We start from the raw sequence: 24,656 nt of genomic DNA on the forward strand, positions 1-24,656 counted from the left end.
ATTATTCTCACAACCATGAGGATAACGAACACAGCGAGGGAACTAAACGGAAATAGCGAGTGAAGCGAGCCCCGACCGACTAATACATATGTATCTACCGATCACGAAAAAAAATGGAAAGAATTTCAGGTCATGTTCTAAAAGTGAAAATAAAGAAAGAAATTGATATGCAAACATGGGCTGGAATGGAAACCTTCATTTTCGTGTCAAAAATGCGAAAAATTTCGTCCCGATTTCTGCTCCAATGATAAATGAAGGTAAACTGAAGTTCTTGAAACTTAGATAAAAGAGACAAATCTGATGGTTTCATATGGTTGTTGACCTGAAAAATTGAATAAAGTAGGTTAAAGAAACTGCATCACTAGTCATTTTTTTAGGAAATATGATGCAGTATTTTTAGTCCATATTTTCAAGTAATATTATTTTGAGTAGCTGTTAATAGAAAGAAAAGAATAACGTTAAAGCCAAAGAACTAAAAAATAACACAAAAAGTAACAAAAAAAGAACTCCACCAAAATACAATACATAAAAACTTAAGTATTGAAAATACTATAAATTAATCATTATGAAAAAAAAAACTAACAAAAATCTACTTACATTATAATCTTAAAGCCAAATTTGTTTTTTTTTTGTGTTTGAAAAAGTATCATATTTTTATCCTCGGTAAGTTAATTATGCGGTTGTCTTCGGTTTTGTTAAGAAATAGCGATAAAGTTCCCATATATTTACAATTTTATCTAGGTGTTTTATTTAAAATTAAAATGGAATTAACTGTTTCGAGATATCAGTAGTTCAAATTTTTAAAATATATTTTTCACAAATTTTAAATAGTTTTTCTTATGTAATTCATCGTATGATGAAACTGTTTAAATTGTATCGGAAAAGTTTTTTTCGCGAAAAAAATATTATTTTTAATTATTACGCTCAATAAAATCTTTCTTTAGATAATTTGAATAAGATTTAAGTTTAAATTAAAAAAAAAAAAATAACTGTATAATTGGTTGAGAACAGCGTTCTATTTACAGCGTCTTATTTTATAGTTGTACTCTGTAAATAAATAGCGTAAATAGTTAGTCGCAAATTAAATATAGCATTCTGTTACAGGTAATTGTATGGTTTCCATAAGCAAGAAAGCGTGTATTAAAATACAATTAAAAATTAGTGTGAGAACATAGAATTTGAATTTTCTTTTGGTTTTCCATCTATCAAGAATGGCCTATCCATTCTGTAGAAATAAGAGAATGAATAAAAAAAAATTATTACTTTATATTTTTAATAGGTAGGCGAATAATATAAATTTCCTTCAGGTTGTACAGGCTACGTAATTAAAGTGTTCAGTCTGATAAGTGCTTTATTATTCATTTTATGCTTCCTTTTCATACATGACTGAAATAAATTCAATTTATTTTAATCTGAATCTATTATCATGTTAGTCTATTAATTATTTCGATTAGTATCTGCTTTTCTCTTCTTTGTACTGAATTATAGGCTGTATCCGAATTGCTTCCTTTAATGAAAGTTTTATGCCATGTGTGTCAGTATACGAAAAGTGTGAAATTACGTTCCTATTTAAAAAAGAACTTAACTTTATGGTAACGTAATTAAATAAATTGTTAAATTCTGAACTTTAAGATATAATAAAATAACTAAATAGGCGTAAGATGTTATACATATGAAAAATAAAGCTTAACGAGAAATGTTATGAATCTGTAAAAACAACTGTTTTTAGTAAAATAAATTTAGACCTTTGAAAATTATGCTGGTAACACCTAACTATATGCTTCGAAATTAATTTGAATACTGCTTAGACAGTTCAGTTCTTTTTGACATTATTTTGATTGTTTTTAATTATTTTTGAGAATCAAGTTATGAAGTGTTTTTGTGTTTGTTGTACTGTAGTAAACTGTACCTACATTTTTCCAATTGAATCGGAATTTTCGAGTAAAAAAGTTAAATTCCGTTTTGAGGTCTTTGTTTTAAGAAACGCTATTAAATGGCAGAAACAACAACATGGAATTAACTTCGGTAGTATGAAGAATACCCACGTGCTGTAATTGAATGAAATTTTCAGTAATGATTTCTGGTGAATGTTTGGTGTGACATGATCGACAACCATTTAATAGGCCCTTTCATACTAGTCCAACGTGACACGGGGAGAAATTATTTGGAATTTAAAAAAATGAATTTCTTATATTGCTTGAAATTTTCTCATTGGCGAAACGAACAGAAATATACAACGTGATGGACCACCAACACATTTTACGAATGAAGGAAGTAAAGCATTTCTTAGATGAAAAATTTACTGGTAAATGGAGTGGACGTAGAGGACCTGTAAATAGGCCATCTAGATCGCCGGACCTTACTTCCTTACATACTGTTTAAGGGGATGAATGAAATGTGATGCAAGCAAAAAGTACACACTTGATGAACTGATCTCTCGCATTCTCACTGCTTCTTCCCTCATCAAGGAACGCGAAGACATCATTAGGTTGCGATGTAAAACCCACCGGGTTGGTCTGGTGGTGAACTCGTCATCGCAAATCAACTGATTTCGAAGTCGAGTGTTCTAAGGTTCAAATCCTAGTAAAGCCAGTTACTTTTATACGGATTTAAATACTAGATCGTGGGTACCGGTGTTCTTTGGCGGTTGGGTTTCAATTAACCACACGTCTCAGGAACGGTCGACCTTGAGACTGTACAAGACTGCACTCCATTCATACATATAGTCCTCATTCATCCTAAGTAATATCATTCACTCTAAGTAATATCTTACGAAGGTTCCGGAGGCTAAACAGAAAAAAGAGATTGCGATAGAAAATGAAAGGAAACAAGTTGAAAAATGCATGGATGCAATGGTGGAATTGTCGAATATTTATAAGTAATATAGTATAAATCACAATGAGTATTTTTAAAAAGTAAATTAAAATTATTTTAATTTTTCATAGGTCTAAATTTATTGTAGCAAAACAGCTGTATTTAATTTTTATAAATTCATAACATTTTTGTGTTAAGTTGTGTTTTTAATAATAAAAGTTGATTTGTTTTGTTTTTCATAAATATTATCACATTAACTTTCTCGGAATTAAATTTTCAAAAGTTTTGATCATAAAATTTACGCATTTATTAGTAATTTAAAAACGTTATTGTACTTCAAACCTAAAAAACGTGTTTTTTGTCACCAAATTTTTCTGTTTTACGTTATCATGAAAACTACGGAAGATACAGTTCTGGAACCTGTTTTATTCGATTTTTCAGGTCAAAGAACATAGGAAACCATCAAGTTTACCTCTAGTGTAACGGGTTAAAAATTTCAGTTTGACCTTATTTCACCGGGAGAACTGAAATTCGGGCAAAATTTCTGATTACTCATAACTTGATAACAAAGCGTTTTCAACATGTGTGTATAAACGTTTTTCCTTATTTCAAGCTTTAGAATCAGCTTACAAATTATTTCCCTTTCCTTCTGAATCACCTGCATATCATTTCCATTTGATTAAATCTGAGCGTCGTTACTAGTGAAATTTATTTGTTCATTTTAGCAAAATATTTCAGCGGACAAATATAAAATTTAAAATTAGTAGTTTTTAAATGTTATATTAACAGGCTCCATCATCTTTTAAAAAATGTTTTGTGATTTCTTTGATGTAAATGAATTTTAATGAAAAATTTAAATCAGTGAGAATAAAATAAAATAAGATTTTAAACAACTTTCATAATTTTTTTTTTTAAATCATTGGACTTAATTGATTTGAAAAAATAAGTAAAATGTGTATGTAATCATCTTTTTTTTGTTTTATCATATTTATTATGTTTGGGTATTTTTTTGTAAAATATAATTATCTACCTTTACTGACTAGTAAATTTATAAAAATAAAATTATACATAATGTTTATAACTATTATTGAATTATTTTCGACCGCAATATGACACTGCTGAAAAATGAATACCACAATACATAGCCCAATCCACTACAACTTGAATTTGGCATGAAACCACATAATAAATATTGCCAACTTACGCAGTGATAATTTCCCCTCAATTGTTTATTGATCTTTATCTGATTTATTTGTGCATTTATGATTGACAAAACCAGAAAATTTTTATAAATTATATCTTTTAGTTCTTTGTTTTTGAAAATTTATTATAATTCATACAAAATTCAGTCATTTGTTATATATTTTTTTGCATTGTAAGGCTTTATGTTATAATTATTTATAAAGTTATTGTGACTCAAAATAAATTAAATCGTGATTTGATTTTTTTTTAATTTGCACCACTGAAAAAAATTGTGGGAAAAATTCATTGTATTGCTTTGAGACCAGTCTGAAAATGGTAAGAAACTTAGATTTTTAAATTTTCACCTAGTCACAATATGTGACTAGTATTGCTTATTTGCGCCTCCACGTATGCAGTTGGATATGTTAATCTAACTTAACAACAAACTTTGAATACATAAAAGATTTAATAATAGGATCATGATGTGAGGTATTTAAATTTCCTTTCTAAAATTAAGAATTCAGTTATATCCAAAAATTAGAATAACATTTTTAAACAATAAAAAGGTAAAACACTTTAATTTCAAAATTCCACTATTTCTTGGTTCTTATAATATTTTGTTTAATATTTATACAAAAATAGAATAGGAAAGTTCCTATTCTAAATTTTTTTACTCTGCATTAAGAGCTATGTATAAAAAAGGTAGATTTCAAGTCATTTGTTTGGGTAGTATGATTGTTCATTTGTACCACTGTAATTCCAGAAAGGTTGCACCGGTTTTTATAAAATATAAATATTCAAATAGGATATAAAAGCTTTTTAAAATCGGATTTCAAAAATATATTACACGTGAAAAAGCAGGGTTTAAAAATTAAAAAGAGAGTATTTTATATATATAGTTTTTTGAGCGTGGCACCGTTTGGTATGATAACTATTATATATAATTTTAAAACAGCTTACCAAATTCCAGCTTGATTCCGTCGAGCGCTTTCGGCTATTCAATTTTCAAAATTTCCCCTATCTCTGAATCACTCTGTATAAAAAATTGAAAATATCTTCGAATCATATGATATTAAGAAAGTGTCATTTTTCTTTTAAAAAATGTTATCTAAAAAAAAGAGTATGCAAAGGAACTACCAGAAGAACTGCCTTTAAGAAAAGACGATATCGGTCCGTTTGTTAAAGAATAACACTATGGATAGTTAAATTAAACTTTCTCCTTTTTAGGTAGATTTCATAAGATGAAATTTACCTAAATCTACCTATTGTAATGGGCACCATGATTCGACTTCCGGAGAATTTCGACATATCTTCACTTTTCACATCCCCGGACCCAGTTCAAAAGTTTATATATATATATATATATATATATATATATATAAAACAAAATATCGCTATAACTTTCTTATTAAGTAAAATATCGAATTCGTTTAGAGTTCCTACTATTCTTTGGATAAGGGCCTAAAACTTATCTATGTAAATTTTTTTGATATCACCAACCATTGGTCCACGGGGTGGAAAAATGAGGTTTCGAAGACCAAAATGTCATACCTCCCTTAATAGGCACAGTATCGAATCGGTTTAAAGTGGTTGTTAGTTCTCTAAGCGTTACCTAAAACTTGTGTCTGAAACAATTTTTGATATGACCAACCCTTACGGCAAGGGATAACCAGAGTGTTGCTGGAATTGTAAGAAGATGGAGCTTGTCGTATGCTAAACATGTGAAACGTTTTTCACATGCAACCATGTATTGAGTAAATTTGAAGTTTTTCTTAACTTTAAGATGGAAATCTTTTTTATCCCCTACTTAGCAGCTTCGTCTTCCGGCTGCCGAAAGGGATTTTTTCATTTCTATTAAAAATTTAATATAATGTGGTATTTTGATTTTAGTCGGAATATTCATTTTATGTCAATGATGGCCGTTAGCCTTTTTATTTCGTAAAAATATTTTTTTAATTTTTAAAAACATGATTTTTCCAAAAAAAATATAAATAAATATTAGGAACCAAAAAAAAATTCATATCAAAAAGTAAAAATAATTTTGTTTTCAAGAAAAATTACTTCAAAAAAGTTACTTTCAAGAAGATTACTGTTAAAAAATCTTCTACAGTATTTATGCACGACTAAAAATGAAAGCGTGGAGCGCGCTCTAATTATACAATGTCGTTATATAGGACTTCTGTTTAGTCATACATAAAAAATTTTTTAAAAGGTAGTTTTCTTGAAACTTATTTTTTACTTTTTGATACGATTTTTTTTATATTAACTAATTATTTGAGTAATTTATGTACAAATTTATATAAAATTGTATATCTATAGTTGTTTTGTGTGTAAGAAGAAGAGTAGTAATTTCTCTTGTTAAATACACTGTCAGATTTGTATAGAAGTGAGAAAATCTACAAGTAACTTAAACAGTTTTCTTACTTGTTACACAGGAACATGAGCATTTTAGCCTCCCTATAATCTAGTTTTATAAGAGGGTCATTTATTCTTACTTTGCGTTATGTTACTGTTTGTTGTTAGTTTAGTTCTGTTATTTCAAGTAAACCTCATTAAGTTGCAAATATGTTAGTAAATGTTATGCGTCTTTCCAACACCCTTGAAACAACAATCATCGCTAACTTCTTTCCTCTCCTCTCTCCAAACATTATACTAGAAACAGCAGAACAAGTTTCAGCTTGATGTTTGTTAGGTTGTATGGAAAACTACGCCATGAGACATATCATTCCCTATTTCCTTTAACGTATTTTCCTGTTTGTTTGTTACTTAATGTGTATGTTTTTAACTTAACACGTAATTTTATTAAGTTAATATACTTACAACGGAAAAGTATATTTTTTTAAGCAAATACGTTTAAATTTATATTTTAAACTTTATAATTTCATTTAACAGTATTATTTTATATTTTGTCGTAACAACTTACTTTATTTATTTGTAATCTAATTCATTCCTTTTGTATTCAGTCAATAGATTTTCCTTTAAATCAGTAGAAATTATTTCGCCCCGTAAGTAAGTTACATCATTTATTTTCTTTCTTTTTGTAATTATGACATCATTCAAGAATTCTTTCAATTTAATAGTTATATAATCTTTTAATGTTGTATGGAGTTTGCTTTAGCGCTTCAGTATTACGTTTATATCCGTTCCTGGCATCATAGTTAGAGCTATATACCAGTGTGAAAGTATGGTAATCAGTCAAAAAATGGGGTATGGATTTTCCCGCACTTCTCGACGTTTCACGACTCAGGGACTTCAAAAAAACAAAAATTGCGGGGAGTAATGTTCGTACATTCTTATGTACGTGTGTTGGGGTGTTTGAAGCTTAATTACTTTTGACTGCATAAACCGACTTTGATCAAATATGATATATTATACGAGGTCTGTAAAGAAAGTAATGACACTGGTTCAGAAAACCCATTTATTTACAATACAATTATACTTGAACTCTATCACCTCGGAAATAGTTTCCTTGGGAAGCCACGCAACGCTTCAAATGGTTTTCCTACTCTTCATAGCAGTGTTGGAACTCGGAAATCGGAATACTCTTCAGATGGTCGATTGCATTTTTCTTAACGTTTTCTACTGTTCCAAAATGGTGTCCTTTGTGGTGTTTTTTAAAGTCGGGAACAGGAAAATGTCGCAGGGACTCAAGTCAGGTGAATAAAGTGGTGTTGAGGAACTACAGGAATGTTTTTCTTTGCTAAAAACTCATCAATTGAGAGTGCAGTGTGACAAGGTACATTGTCATGATGCAGCATCCAGTTGTCTGATGGCTGGTCTCACACGGGCAACTCTTTTCCACAGTCTTTCAAGAATTTATCGGTAAACATATTGATTTACAGTCTGTCCTGTAGGCAAAAACTTCTTATGGACAATGCCATTACTATCTAAAAAAACAAATTTGCATGGTTTTGATTTGCTCATTTTTGCTTTTTTGGGACGTGTGAGTTTGAAGTGTGCCACTCCTTGCTCTGGGGTTTCGTTTCTGGGTCGTACTCAAATATTCAAGATTGACCAGTAATAACATTTTTCAGAAAATCAGGATCAGTTTCAATTCGCCCTAGAAGATCACGGCACACTTCCACCCTGTTGTTTTCTGTACAACAGTGAGGCTTTTTGGGACCAATTTTGCACAAACTATTTTCATGTCCAATTCGTTTGCAAAAATTTGATGGACTGTGGTACGGTTCAAATTCAGTTGTTCTGCAATCATTCTGACAGTTAATCGTCGGTCGTACCGTATCAAGTCTCTGATTCGCTCAACATTGTCGTCACTTTTTGACATTAGCGGTCTTCCAGAGCGTGGATCGTCCGCAGCTGATTCCCAGCCATCTGAAAATACACTCTACCACCATATGCCCATACGCCCTTTTCAATTTTAAAAACGTTTCAGTAGCATTCTCACCGAGTTTAATATAAAACTTGATTGCACAACGTTGCTCATAATTATCACTCATTTTTGTAACGCACAACAAAAACTCGTTTCACGAAAAGTTTGTTTACGTCTCACACGGCAACAATAGATTGAAAATATTATTAATACCTAATGCTGTCAGCTGTTCATATTCGCTCATTTTTATATGTTTACTAGTAACTTTACAGTGTTGCTACTTTGGCTGTCAAAAAAAAACTAGTCTCATTACAGAACTCGTATGAAATATATGTATTGATAAAAGTTTGGGGTCATTATCTCCAAGGGGTGGGGGTAGATATTTTCTTTGTGTTCAATTTTCTCAAAATTTTGCAAACATAATCCCACTTTATATTAAGCTCAGTACATGCATATATGCTTATCTTACCATTTAAAAAAAAATTGCTCCTTAATTTTCCCCTTCCCAAAACAGTCCAAAAAATCTTTTTTTTTATTTATTGCATATTTTTTAACTGAATTTTTATTATGTTTTCCTAAGCGTAATAGTACTGCAAGTGGCTCAAAAATAATACTTTGGGGGCAATATTTGGGGTGGGGGAACTGTCAGAGTGTAAAAATATTGTTTTCTTCATTTTTTTAAAACTTTATTTAATTTATTTAAACTTTTTATAATAATGTTGCAATAAAATTTCATCATAATTCATCCTCACCTGCAAAAAATAAATCTTTAGGAAACTTTATTGGTTGTACATTTATCTGTGGAATTTTTTTTAGTTTCTTCCATTTAAGATGGTAAATGTAGGAAAATCAAAAAATCTTCTTGGGAGGTGATTTTAGTGGCGAGGGAACAGAAAAAAGTAAAAAAAAATATTGATTATATGAATTTTTTAAACTTTTTTCATGTATAATTAATTATTTTTCAACTATATAAGAAGAAATAACTAATACCAGGAAAGTATAACAATTTTGCTGTCATATTTTTTTTTTTTTAATATAATAATATTAAAAAGTTATATAAAAACAGTTTTGTTATCTGGTTTGAAATAGTGGACATAGTAGATTTTTTAAGAACAGATGTGAGTATTCTTTTTAATAAAGATTCCATATTTATAAATATAGACACAAGAATAAAATAATTTTCTAAACATCAGTCTACATGAGTCTATAATTGGTACTTAACTCCTACAGCATCAATTGGAGAAGTTATACACCTTCACTCTGTTTATTCCACACAAACCAGGTTTGTAATGAACATTATTATTCTTGAAATTGCATCTCTGACAGTTATCTCTGATACTTTACATGTATCACCACCATAAGAAAGACTAGGACAAATATGTTAAAGCAGCTTTCAAACTTGAAATGTTTTAAAATTATTTTTATCTAAATGAATTGTTAGGAATTATAGTATAGTAGGTTGAATTGGCTCTAATTTAACAATTTTTTTTTATTAAAAAATTAGTAAATAAATAATTAAATATTAAAATAGCTAAATTTGAAATAGTAAAAACTTCTCTACTTTGAAGGTAATTAAAAGAATTAAATCAAAATAAAAGACGTATGTGGATGTTATAAGTGTTTTGTATTAATTTTATTAACAGCTTTTATAATTATTTTTCTTTCTTTTAAATTATTTGGTATCAAATTAAATCAATGAATCTTTCTCTCTCTTTCTTTGTTTCTTTCTCTTTTTCTCTCTCTGTGTGTTCTCTCTCACAGTTATCTATTGTTGTACATATCAGCTCTTACTTACTCACTCTCTCGATTACACTCTCCTTGTCTTACTTTCTGACCTCATTTCATTGATGGAAATGACAGCAATTCACTAGTATTGGTATGTCATGGTAATACGCTATATTAGATTGATGTATACGCGTGTTTGTTGAGAAGTTTGCTTTATTTTAAGTCATATAATCTAACTTTCATTCATTTGAAATACCTAAATGGTAAAATTCAAATTATAAATAAATACAGATTTATCTTTTAGTATTATTATGTACTAATTTCTTTTTAAAATTCATCCTAATATATCTAAGTCACAATCGATAATTAATTTAATAAATTATATCCATCTATGTGAACTTTCTATATGTTATCTGCTTACTTTTAATGCATTTCGGAACTCTGCTCCATGTTCAGAAAATCACTCACTGAAAGTTGTCATTGCAACAAAATAAAATGAAAAACAAAAAACAAACACACATGTACATACAAGGTCATAAGACAATCAATAACATATAAAACCACATAGAGCAAATGTGAATCGTGCTACGTGGTTTATTGTTGATTGTGTTATGACTTTGTGTGTATTTTTAATTTTTAATTTTATTTTGATGTGATGATACTTCAAGTGAGGGATTTTCTGAAGATGGAACAGAGTTCCAAAATGCATTAAAAGTAACTAAATACCATATATAAAGTTCACGTAGACAGATAGAATTTATTATAACTTTTTTTTTGTTAAAAAAAAGGTGTTAACCATCACAAAAAAATGCATAGTTTAGTAAAGTAGTACATAGCTTTTATTTGATGTGTTATAAATGGAAATTTTGGTTTGTTGATTCCTTTTTTTTTGGTAATGAAATCAAGAGAATGTGTTTATTTATTGTGATTATTTGTGATTTTATGACATGTTTACTGTGTTTAGTTTTAGTTATAAAATTTAATTTGAGTTGTAATTTGTTAATGCGTGTTAATAGTTAGTCACTTTGTCTTTTCGAACAGACATAGTAACATATCTCTGCCAGAATATATTATTTTATTGTTGGGATATTTGTTGTTTGAGTTTATGATTGCTCTATGTGCAGCTATTTCTACCTGAATTCTGGAATTAGGAAACTCCATAGCAAGACCATTAGGTTGTTTGTAATACTTATTTAAAATGCAATTTTTTGATAATGTTTACTGTTTATTATTTCTGAGATGTTATGTATTATTACTTTGTTTTGTTGAGTTTTTTACTTAGAGTAGCAGATGTTTCTGTTAACTGGAATGTTAATATACAGGTTTTGTGTGTCAAGTGATTCTTTCTTTATATGATATTTAATGTTTTTTTTTTATCCTTTTATGAGTCTTTCTGTTTTTTTTTTATGCATTTGTAAGTATTTATGTTAATATATGATTATATTGTCTATATGTTGGGAAAATTTATGAGGAGAAAACTTTTTTTTCAACTAAATATAAGGAATTTTTTCATATTTTTATAAAAACTTGAAGGGTCAGGTTTCAGAATGGATTTACTTCAAGAAATGTTTTTGTGTTTTAATACACTGTTATGTATGATTTTATATAATCATATATTGATTGTCATTATGTACGAGAGAATAATTTCAAGCAAATTTTTGTCTAAATAAAAATCCAGGAATAGAATCAGAATCTAGAGGTCTAATCTTGTTCTCTCATCAAGAAATTGTAAAGTACATTAATATGCTAATTCCCTGTAACGCATAATTTAAATGCAACATAATTTATAAAATATCTATTGAAAGTTAAACTTTTCTAACAAGATACCAAAACGTAGTGTACAATTAAATGTTTTTAAAAAACATATTTTTAATTGCCACTGTGATTATCCTCAATGTCTGGTATTGCATTTTAACACAAAAACGGTTTTGAAATAAGATTTTAAAAATACTGTATTCTACAATTTGCTTCACTGTTCTTACAACAGTTATAATTTCATATTGATATCATCACCAACCATCACAGGCATGAACATAATGAAAATAATTTGAATAATCTAATTGGTTTGTTAAATTTATGCGTAGTTTATCATTGTTCTTAAAAGTGATTAATTTCAATCACATTTATGTTTCTGCAATAATTGTAGGTTTTTAACTTTCTTAAAGCAAAACATTTAGGTTTTTTTAATTAAAAAAAAGTCTTAAAAGAGAAAATCCAAGAGACAAGATTTAGCAGGAAATAAATTGTGAACCAACATTCATAAAAATTATTAATTACAAAAAACATATTTTATTTTAGTAAGAAATGTCCTGCTTGCAGTAGACAAGAACTAACTAGTAGCTGCATCTAATAGTATACAAAAAAAGAATTAAATTTCTTTTTTCATTTTATCTTTTCTAACTGAATTAAAACTTATGAGGTCAGTTTAACGTTAATTTTATTTCTAGTATAATTAAATGTAATCACATAATTATAACAGATCTGATTGCTGGTTTTGGTCTCTTCAAAGGTACCATCGTATGAGTTGTTCCTTCATGTACTGAATAATGCAGTTAAGTAATAGAGAGACATAATATATTAACATCACCTTTGTGATTTAATAGCATGGCACCTCTTATTCCTTTTACTGCATGAGTAGAAGATCCAAATGTAGTTGATGACTAATGTCCTGATCATCTCTGTTAGAGTACTTTCATAAAATTATTGTATTCTTATTGTTGTAGTTTCTGTTGATTATTTTTATTTACTTCAGTTAAAGCTAAGTAGAGCATATTCGTTCCTTAAATAAGATTAACATCTGAATCCTAATATCCTGTTCTAAAATTTGTTGAAAGATCAAACACATTTAATTTGCTATTTCATTTTAGAGCTTTTACTGTAATTTATAACAGTGAAAAATTATTGCTTTTGATAAAAAAATGACAGCTGATCTTTATATTGTATTTCCTTATATGTATAGGTCCCTTAAGTATAAAATACTACAGTCTTGGTTAAAAAATATTAATGTGTATGTTTGAATGTGAGTTTTGTGATTCAAGTCAAAAAACCAAATAGAAGAACCAATAGGAAGTTGCATTTGGCTTTGTAACAGGACTGGTTGAGTAAACAATTATATTTGATATTTAATATATTAGTTCATGGTTTAAAGCAATTTAGCTAATAAAACTTTGTAAAATTGATGGAAGGATAGGGAGATATTGAGGGTAGCTGTGATTTGAAGGGGTTTTAATGAAAAATTTTGTTCATTTTTGATTTCTAGATTATCAAAAAATATTACAAATACCACTTATACATTGAAAAGGAAAAGTTCTCTCACTGCAGAATTTAATTTTTTTATAAATTTTCCTAACATTTTACTGTTCAGACTTTTGACATTAAATATTTTTTTTTTTTTTTTTCTCCAAATGAGTTATCAAAATGAAAACAGTTTTCAAATCACATCAGCGGACTAGGGATAGTAAAGTCTACCACTACCTATGTAATTTATGATAAATTATATACATTTTATTATTTAACAACTCATTCTAGAACTATTTTCTTCTTCACTAAACCAAATTGTCGCGTGTTTCGCGGCTCGATCAGGATATTGAGCGGTTGACATTTTAGAATGTTTATATAATTACAGTTTATTGGTTTAAAATGTTCATAATTACAACCAGACAAATTAATAATAATAACAATGGTGATTAATACAATAATGATAATAATAATAGTAATATAAGTGACAATAACAAAACAATTAATGAACACAAATATAATTACAATCATAATAATAATCAGGATAATAGTAGTAAACGATAATAATACTGCATGTCAATAATAACAAATCGAATAATCAATACAGAATATAGTACATGACATAAAACAGAGCGTAATCAACAAAGAACAACAATCAAAATATCACACATCAGATAGTGAAAATGTCATTAGTAAATAATAAATACAGATGATTATAAGACAGAGTTCAAAATAATCGTTCGGAATTTATTTCAGGTAGATAAATACAAAACTAGAATTCAGACAAAAAGAACCGCTAGTCTTAACACTTTTTAACCACTAATCTTGTATTACTAAACAATCGTGTAGTGTTTACTTACCAATTCCTTTGCTATCTACCCTAACAGTTTATGAATGAAGTTTATTGCATTATTTCTTTTACATAAACACTTATAGTTTTACTGTAACTCACAGATAGTATTTCTTGGTTACTCGAATAATTCGTGATGTCATCTTACTCATATCGAACCGGATTCAAGAATCTCCTCGCTGGACCGTCGTCGTGACATCTCGCTGGACTGGTTCGCAGAACTCCGTCGAACCCACACGACTCCACACTACTCACAGCCTCTCCTCACTGAACTCCTCGCAGAACTGCCCTTGCGGGACTGACATCGTACAGATGTCAGTCCCAGATGTTACAGACAGGTTCTGATAGAACTCTCTTTTTAGCTGGTCTTACTGGTCTATTATACTGCTAGCCTCTTTTATCTGTCGGACCGGACCCAAATCAAAGCGTGAGAACAGTTGACTAAGGCTTTTGTTCCCATGAATTCCAAACCTGATCTCTTCTCACCGTACAACAGTTGTTCATTGTGTGTCACTGGGCAGAATAACAAAAGATGATTGTAAAATGGACCAATTATTTACAAAAAGGGTTTTCCTTTTTGTCCCTTTCTGGATTCTTCAAATTATTACATTTTCTATTACTTTCATAGTAATTGGTAGGAATCCGTTACTCAGGCCCGCTATACCAGTCTTGTTACAATATTATTAAACACTGGCATTCTAAGACCATCAAAATGCAAGAATGTTCACCGAAAGTAGTTCACCTAAAGTAATGTTCACTTTTTTTGACTATGAAGATTGACTGTGTACTAGAAATTATTAATCTAAGAGTAAACAATTTGCCAGTGCCTCTTGTACAACAAGTTATTGACATCCATCACAGCTGTAAGAAAGATTGGGACAGATAGTAAAAAATAGATTAATGTTAACCCCTTTGTTCTACAAACATTTGTAGATTATTTTAAATGAGTTTCAATAAATCTAAACTTAATATAAAAATAGCCATGCCAAGTGATTATTGAAATAATATGATAAATAGGAAATATTAAAAAAAAAAAAAAACAGTCAAATAAAAAGTCTTATTTAAATAATATTAACAATTATCAAAGTCCATCTTATCAGCACATATAAATATATGTAATTCATCATGACTGTCCGGTCCTACTATTAGGACCATCATGACTGTTACACATTATAACTTGATGATTTTTAATTTTTAACTTTGATTTAATATTTTAACTCCTGATGATGGCTTTCAAGTAAGCCGAAAGATCTAGAGGATATTTCAATGTGCTGGTAAGGTGGATTTTAATAATTGTTAATATTATGTAATTAATTCTAATATTATTTAATTAATGGTACAGCGTTACCATGTTAAAGAAATTAAAAAATCTTAACTCTAAATACATCTTTTGATTAAAAAACTGTCATCATCAGCAGAAGCTGGAAATATATTTCTAAAACAAGCAGTTTTATATATGTACATACAAGAAGAACTGGCAAATTAATGAAGAAATCTTTTATGAGGTCTGTTCATAAAATAACTGAGCATTTTTAATTACATGCCAACAGAGATATTTCCTCCTCTATGAATCATGAGACCTTGCCGTTGGTGAGGGGGCTTGAGTGCTCAAGGATACAGAGTAGCTGGACCGAAGGTGCAACCATATCGGAGAGGTATCTGTTGAGAGCCAGACTAAGGAATGATTCCTGAAAGAGGGCAGCAGCTCTTTCAGTAGTTGTTAGGGGCGTGAGTCAGGACGACTTAAACGGCCGTATCAACATCACTCAGTCCTCTGAGTACTGCGCAGCTGAAAGCAATGGAAAACTACAGCTGCTTTTTTTTCCAAGAAAATGTGGCTCTGCATTTTCACATAACAATAATGGAGGCGCCTTCCTTGGTAAAATATTCCGGAGGTAAAATAGTCCCCCGTTCGGATCTCCGGGTGGGGACTACTAAGGAAGGGGTCACCAGAAAATTAAAAAATAACATTCTACGAGTCGGAGCGTGGAATGTTAGAAGCTTAAAAAAGGTTGGTAGGCTAGAAAATTTAAAAAGGGAAATGGATAGGGTGAATGTGGATATAGTAGGAATTAGTGAGGTTCGGTGGGAAGAGGAAGGCGACTTTTGGTCAGGTGATTTTAGAGTAATTAACTCAGCGTCAAATAATGGGCAGGCAGGAGTAGGTTTCGTGATGAACAAGAAGATAGGGAGGAGAGTGGAGTATTTCAAAACGCATAGCGATAGAATCATTGTAATAAGGATAAAATCAAAACCTAAACCGACAACGATTGTTAACGTTTATATGCCTACAAGCGCCCATGATGATGATGAGATAGAGTGTGTATACGAAGAGATTGATGAAGCAATTAAACACGTAAAAGGAGATGAAAATTTAATAATAGTTGGAGATTGGAATGCAAGCATTGGAAAAGGCAAGGAAGGAAATATAGTGGGTGAATACGGGCTGGGCAAAAGGAATGAAAGAGGGGACCGACTTATAGAGTTTTGCACGAAGTATAATTTAGTAATTGCCAACACCCAATTTAAAAATCATAATAGAAGAATATACACTTGGAAAAAGCCAGGCGATACTGCAAGGTATCAGATAGATTATATCATGGTTAAGCAAAGATTTAGAAATCAACTCGTTGACTGCAAAACTTACCCTGGAGCAGACATTGATAGCGACCATAATTTGGTGATAATGAAATGTAGATTGGGGTTTAAAAACCTGAAGAAAAGGTGTCAGATGAATCGGTGGAATTTAGAGAAGCTTGAGGAAGAGGAGGTAAAGAAGATTTTTGAGGAGGACATCGCAAGAGGTCTGAGTAAAAAAGATAAGGTAGAAAATGTAGAAGAAGAATGGGAGAATGTTAAAAAGGAAATTCTTAAATCAGCAGAAGCAAACTTAGGCGGAATAAAGAGAACTGGTAGAAAACCTTGGGTTTCAGACGATATATTGCAGCTGATGGATGAACGTAGAAAATATAAGAATGCTAGTGATGAAGAAAGTAAAAGGAACTATCGGCAATTAAGAAATGCTATAAACAGGAAGTGCAAACTGGCGAAAGAAGAGTGGATTAAAGAAAAGTGTTCAGAAGTGGAAAGAGAAATGAACATTGGTAAAATAGACGGAGCATACAGGAAAGTTAAGGAAAATTTTGGGGTACATAAATTAAAATGTAATAATGTGTTAAACAAAGATGGTACACCAATATATAATACGAAAGGTAAAGTCGATAGATGGGTGGAATATATTGAAGAGTTATACGGAGGAAATGAATTAGAAAATGGTGTTATAGAGGAAGAAGAGGAAGTTGAGGAGGATGAAATGGGAGAAACAATACTGAGATCTGAATTTAAGAGAGCATTAAAAGATTTAAATGGCAGAAAGGCTCCTGGAATAGACGGAATACCTGTAGAATTACTGCGCAGTGCAGGTGAGGAAGCGATTGATAGATTATACAAACTGGTGTGTAATATTTATGAAAATGGGGAATTTCCATCAGACTTCAAAAAAAGTGTTATAGTTATGATACCAAAGAAAGCAGGGGCAGATAAATGTGAAGAATACAGAACAATTAGTTTAACTAGTCATGCATCAAAAATCTTAACTAGAATTTTATACAGAAGAATTGAGAGGAGAGTGGAAGAAGTGTTAGGAGAAGACCAATTTGGTTTCAGGAAAAGTATAGGGACAAGGGAAGCAATTTTAGGCCTCAGATTAATAGTAGAAGGAAGATTAAAGAAAAACAAACCAACATACTTGGCGTTTATAGACCTAGAAAAGGCTTTCGATAACGTAGACTGGAATAAAATGTTCAGCATTTTAAAAAAATTAGGGTTCAAATACAGAGATAGAAGAACAATTGCTAACATGTACAGGAACCAAACAGCAACAATAACAATTGAAGAACAGAAGAAAGAAGCCCTAATAAGAAAGGGAGTCCGACAAGGATGTTCCCTATCGCCGTTACTTTTTAATCTTTACATGGAACTAGCAGTTAATGATGTTAAAGAACAATTTAGATTCGGAGTAACAGTACAAGGTGAAAAGATAAAGATGCTACGATTTGCTGATGATATAGTAATTCTAGCCGAGAGTAAAAAGGATTTAGAAGAAACAATGAACGGCATAGATGAAGTCCTACGCAAAAACTATTGCATGAAAATAAACAAGAACAAAACAAAAGTAATGAAATGTAGTAGAAATAACAATGATGGACCACTGAATGTGAAAATAGGAGGAGAAAAGATTATGGATGTAGAAGAATTTTGTTATTTGGGAAGTAAAATTACTAAAGATGGACGAAGCAGGAGCGATATAAAATGCCGAATAGCACAAGCTAAACGAGCCTTCAGTAAGAAATATAATTTGTTTACATCAAAAATGAATTTAAATGTCAGGAAAAGATTTTTGAAAGTGTATGTTTGGAGTGTCGCTTTATATGGAAGTGAAACTTGGACAATCGGAGTATCTGAGAAGAAAAGATTAGAAGCTTTTGAAATGTGGTGCTATAGGAGAATGTTAAAAATCAGATGGGTGGATAAAGTGACAAATGAAGAGGTATTGCGGCAAATAGATGAAGAAAGTAGCATTTGGAAAAATATAGTTAAAAGAAGAAACAGACTTATAGGCCACATACTAAGGCATCCTGGAATAGTCGCTTTAATATTGGAAGGACAGGTAGAAGGGAAAAATTGTGTAGGCAGGCCACGTTTGGAGTATGTAAAACAAATTGTTGGGGATGTAGGATGTAGAGGGTATACTGAAATGAAACGACTAGCACTAGATAGGGAATCTTGGAGAGCTGCATCAAACCAGTCGAATGACTGAAGACAAAAAAAAAAAAAAAAAAGAGATATTTAGCGATGTGCAGTTGGCAGCATTGTGTTCCGCATAACCTCCTTTGTAACCACATGTTCTTGGATTGTTGATCTCGTTTAGTTTTGGTGTTATTGTTATTTGAGTGCAACGTGTTTAAGAGTTGTAGCGATTTTCAGGAGTAATGGTACAATATAAAATTTTGCGTGAATCTGGGGAAAACTTTCACAGAAATATTTCAGCTTTTGAACCAAGCTTATGGAAATGATGCTCCGGGTTGTACAATGTGAAACAGTGAACTGTGCTTACTATCAAGGCGTTCTACAATGGTTACATGAAAAAAACTGCAAAAAGGGACCAGAGTTGTGGCAAGACAATTAATGGTTCCTTCACCATGAAAATGCACCTGCACACTCAGCTTTGTCAGTTCATCAGTTTTGTGCCAAAATTCAGGTCCTCCCTCAGTCTTCCTACTCGCCAGACCTGGCTCCCTGCAATTTTTTTCTTATTTCCGAAATTAAAATCAGTGATAAAAGGATGCTGTTTTGAGACTATTGATGACATAAAAGCAAATTCATCACGGACATTAAAGACCATTTCAGGTGAAGCTGTCCAGAACTGCTTCGCAAAGTGGAAAAACCACTGTGAATAGGAAAGGGGAGTACTTTGAGGGGACAAAGACAAATAATCTATAAAATTAATAATAAAAATTTAAAAAAATAAAGTTTGGTTATTTTCTGAACAGACCTCATATTCTAATTGGTGCATAATGGTATATTATATAGATCACACCAAAAATGGGTAGATATCTTACTACATGGATAAAAAAAGAAACAGCATTAGGATTTGCCTGGAGGGATCAAGGAAAATCATGATAAAAACCTTTATAAGAACAACATTGCAGAATTCGCAATTAATTATAAAATGAAAAATAATGTCCATTATTAAAAATAAAAACCCTTGAAATAATGTTATTGTAAATACATGTTGATACTAAATGTAAAATATAATTTCAAAATAATTAGCAATTTGCAAGAGTTTAATGTAAATTATTTGAGCGGATTTATGTAGATGTTAAACAAGATGCAGAAAGTTTAGGGTTTGTTATAATATTTTAATTAGTATTATTTAAAAAAAGAAGTCTGTTTATATTCATATATATTTTGTTTGTTACAGATATCTCGGTTTTTACGGAACAATCATTTAACAAAAACAGAGGAATTGAAAATTATCAACATAACGTGAGTAAACTGTAATTCTAATCATTATTTGTCAGTTTCTTCTAGTACTCCCATCTTTATGGTTCTGATTTTTAACAAATGAATTTAGAATAAATCAAAATATATCAATTTTATAATCAATATATTTATTCTTACAGAAATAATATGTTAAATTTTAAATTATCCCAATACAATACAGACATGTAGCAATGCAGTAATGGCAAGTCATTATTTTAAATCCAATCATAACAGATTCAGTGAAAGAAGTCTGTTGCATAGATAAAGGTATCTCCCCCCATTTTCTCAATTATAAGGCTGTCAGAGTCCATCCTTTCTTTATTATTTTTTTTTTATTTCTTTTATTTCTTTCACTTTTACAGAATTAATAATTAATGGAGTAATCCTAATATTAATTATAATATTACTTAACTTAATCATACTTAATTTAACATTGTTTTATAATACAATTTAATATTTATTACTTAACTTAACTTAATTATACTTAATTTATATTATTTGTAAAAGATGAAAGATAAGGTGTCCACAAGGGTCTTGCCCGTTTTGTGCACCATCCCTTTTCTATTAATCTTTTTAGTTTGATTAAGGGGAAAAGTAAACAGTTTTATCTTATATAGGAGGATTAGTTTTGGTTCAATTCATGATTTACTCTGGTGGAAACTTATCTTTTCTGCAGTTAAGTATAGAGAAGATCAATCATCGCCAAATAGTTATGTATACTAATAAACCTTTCATCCAGTGCTACCCATTAAGTTATATATGTAAAAAATCTATTACTATGTTAAGACCAATAGTATAAAGCATTATAATTAATTATATATGTAATCATAAATCGTGTAATTACATGGAACATACTTTCAGCGTCATCAATATTAATTAGCCATCGTCTTAGTAGCTTTAAGAAAGTGTTTAGGTTCCTACTGGTCTTTATATGATTAGGAAGTATGTTATACAATCTAGGAGCAGTACTTGAAAAGAACTTCATATAACTCGTTTTATTTGCTCTGGGGACATATACATTCCTTTTACTTTTAAGTTTGTACTCGGTTATCATATTATCTCTATGACCACTTCTGATAAAGAAAATTTTCATTACTTTATAAACATATAAATAACGTAGCGGTAATATAGACAATTCCCTAAATATTGGCAAAGAATTATCCGTATTTCTTTTTTTACTTATCATTCTAACGAGTCTTTTTTGGATTTTGATTATGGAATCTAAATTTGTAACATAATTTCCTCCCCAACAGCTGATGCCGTAATCTAGTCGACTATGCGCACTAGCAAAATAAAGTTTTCTCATGGTTATTTTTGGGGATAGTTTGTTTAAAAAATAAAATATCCTAAGATAGCTTAAAAGTTTTTGCTTTAATAGCGCAATATGATTCTTCCAGGTTAGACCACTATCTAACACAATGCCCAAGTATTTACAAATATCACATTGTTCAATCTCACTACATTCTAAACAGTCGGATTTATTTATCACAAATTTTTTACATTTATATTTTACTGTAAGTGGTAATTTTATTTTCCCCTTTAAGCAAAAGTTGATATACAAAGTTTTTTCAACGGTCAGATCATATAATGATTTGAAAAGCATAACCGCAGTGCGTCTAAATCTGATTGCATGTCCTCGGCCACTTCTATCTAGGTGTTGCGGACATAACACAAGGCAGTATCATCTGCAAACACATATGCATTACCTTTAAGCGGTACCGAACAGACACTATTTACATATATATGAAATATATATCTATTTAATTACATATGCTGCTGTATTTGAATTATTAAATAGTAGCTAATTATATATTTTGTCATCAATTTGGAAAAGAGAAGAGGAAGAAGAAATTGAAAGCTGCTGATCATATAAGCTACTTTCAATGAATTCCTGTAGACTTCTTTTATTGTCTGTTCAGTAGTTTATTTTTACATAAAATTGTAATTGCATTTTTGTTTTTTTTTGTTTATTCATTATCATTTTTGAATGATTTAAATTTAGACTTTTGTATATTTACACGAATGTTTTTTTTTTATTATATATGTGATTTGAGAGACAAAAGAGTTGACTAAATAGTAATTGTCATAGAATTACTTTCACAATCACTGTAGTTTTGATGATGAACAAATCTTTTCATGACAGTTGTGCAAAACTGATGTGTTCTGGGCTCAGTTACTTTTTGAGATCAGTTATGAGTTATGCTTCAGTTATAAACATCTAAAATTGTCTATTTATAATGCATGAAAATATTAATTTTAGATTGAAATGTTTAGTAATAAAGTAAGCCTTTTAAAAGAGCTTGACAAAATTAAAATAAATTATTTTAATATGAGTTAGTTGAAACAGTGATTAAAAAACTGAAATTTTTTTTTTTTATATGATATACTTTATCTTGCATGACTATTATTTAATTACTCCAATAAATCGGCAGGCAAATAATAGTATCTCTGCCCTTCAGCTGGACGATTGTGGTATCGAATTCACATCAGGAATTTGGGATTTTTCATATCCTACAAACTTCACCTTTTATCAACAACAATAACTGTTATTAGGGCAAACAGCTATGTGATTTATTTAAATGAATATATAAGTTATAAATAGTAAATAATCCTGTCTTAGTGGGAATTACGAGATTACAGAGATTAGAAAAATTCACTGCTCCCTATGAACGTGATTAGTATAACTATGTTACTAGTCTGCAGGTCTTTGTGACTAGTAGTAAATGAACAACATTACTCCGAGCACATTCTGCTTTACCATAAATAACATTTAAAGTGGTTATAAAAGTAATCAACTCTGAACTGTTAAATTGTTATATGGACCATTTCATTTTATTAGCCCACTCCTTAGTATTATCTTTGCGCAAACAAACATAGGGAAAGTAACATTATTTTAGATTGTGTAACAAAACGTTTTGTTGGAAAGTGAGCCATTTAGTTAGAAATTGATTTGAATATTATCTAGAAAAAAATTAGGTTTTAATTCAGTTTGAACATATTAATACTGGTGTATTTTACTTCTAAAATTAAATTACTAGAACTCATTAGCAAAAGTTACAGCAAATTAAAAAATGGAGATTTAAAAACTTTTTTGATTTCTTATTGGATAGAATAAATTACATATAAAAATAAGTATTACAAACACACTGAAATAAATACTTCTTGAATATTATTTTGTTTTCTAAATATATATATATATATATATATTAAATATAATAACAAATAACATTTCATTTTCTCTAATATGAGTATATGCATATTATTATTAATATTATTAGTATAATAAGTTGGTATGTTAAAAATTTGATTTAATTCAGCAACATTTCTCTTCATCTGACAAGTATAGAGTTATAAACTAAAATGACCAGTATATAATGTGAACAGAGTAGGGGTTTAGTTAGTGCTGAATTAGAAATCAATCCTTAAACTAAACTTAGGCACTGATTGTAATAATGTATTTATTATTATTATTATCATTATTATTATTTTTTGTGTGTTTTATGGGCATCGACTGCTAAGCCCTCGTCACATTCTTAAAATGAGGTTAGTATGACCATCAGGGTCGTCATATGTAAGGATGTAAAGGGCCCTTCCATTTTCATTTAAAAGCACAAAGTACACAAAAACATTAAACCACAACAATAAACAATCAACACTTATGGGGTGTAAAGAGCCCCGATCTTAAAATTTGAGATAATATCCCAAAGAACATAAATGGAAAATATAAGTCTTTACAATACCATTATCTCCTTCTACCTGTCTCATTTATTTATTTAAGCACCCTCTGGGCGACCAGAACCGCCGTTAAGCAGCATATCAGTCGCCCAAGAATGCTGTGGCATTTGAATCCCCCCCCCCGCCGTTAAACAGTCCTGTAGGACGTAACCCATCGGGGGTCCTTCCAGTATCATAAGAGCAATCTGACCACCTGTTCAGGATGGCCAAAAAGCCCCTCCGTGGGGAAGCTACCCTTCCCGGTCCTGACCTACTTGGCTACAGGCATGCATTGCACTTACCCATAGCCTTGCGCCCTCAGTCCACCCTTGAGGGTCCCCCATGCCATCATTGGACACACCCCTACTCACTGCTCTTGCATGCAGGCGAGCCAGGGCAACCTAGGCAAGAGGGCTACCTCCCGTCACTATATGTGCCATGCTTCGGGACTCCCTTATATATATAAAACTACCCCTTCGAGTTTGTTTAACACAGCTTTAAATTTTTCACTTTTACAGACTTTTAAGAAGTCCTCTGGCATGTAAATAAGCAACTATTTTTTCTTCATTTCCATTATCCAAATCAGCAGTAATATAATTTCTTAGCTGGAACCTCTTTCTGAGGTTCTGAGGTCCTCATATATGGTACACTCTTCCATCAGTGCTTAGTTGTAAGTTTTTTATTACAAACACCGCACATTGTTCTCTCTGCGCCGGTTAACAAATATGAATTTGTTATTCGCGTGTGACCGATTCTAAA

At 30.4% G+C, this 24,656-nt stretch overlaps 1 protein-coding gene across 1 annotated transcript in view; it reads left to right on the forward strand.

Moving 5' to 3' along the window:
• The window catches only part of LOC142322996 (uncharacterized), a 1,447,060-nt gene that overhangs the window by 1,339,142 nt on the left and 83,262 nt on the right, over positions 1 to 24,656 (forward strand). The window contains exon 8 of the mRNA XM_075362093.1: positions 20,122 to 20,186. Coding sequence (XP_075218208.1) covers positions 20,122 to 20,186 — 65 coding nt within the window. The remainder of the gene's footprint in view (positions 1 to 20,121; positions 20,187 to 24,656) is intronic.

Source organism: Lycorma delicatula, chromosome 4 (genome assembly GCF_047948215.1).
Source record: "Lycorma delicatula isolate Av1 chromosome 4, ASM4794821v1, whole genome shotgun sequence".
In the NCBI taxonomy this organism is placed as follows: Eukaryota; Metazoa; Arthropoda; class Insecta; order Hemiptera; family Fulgoridae; genus Lycorma; species Lycorma delicatula.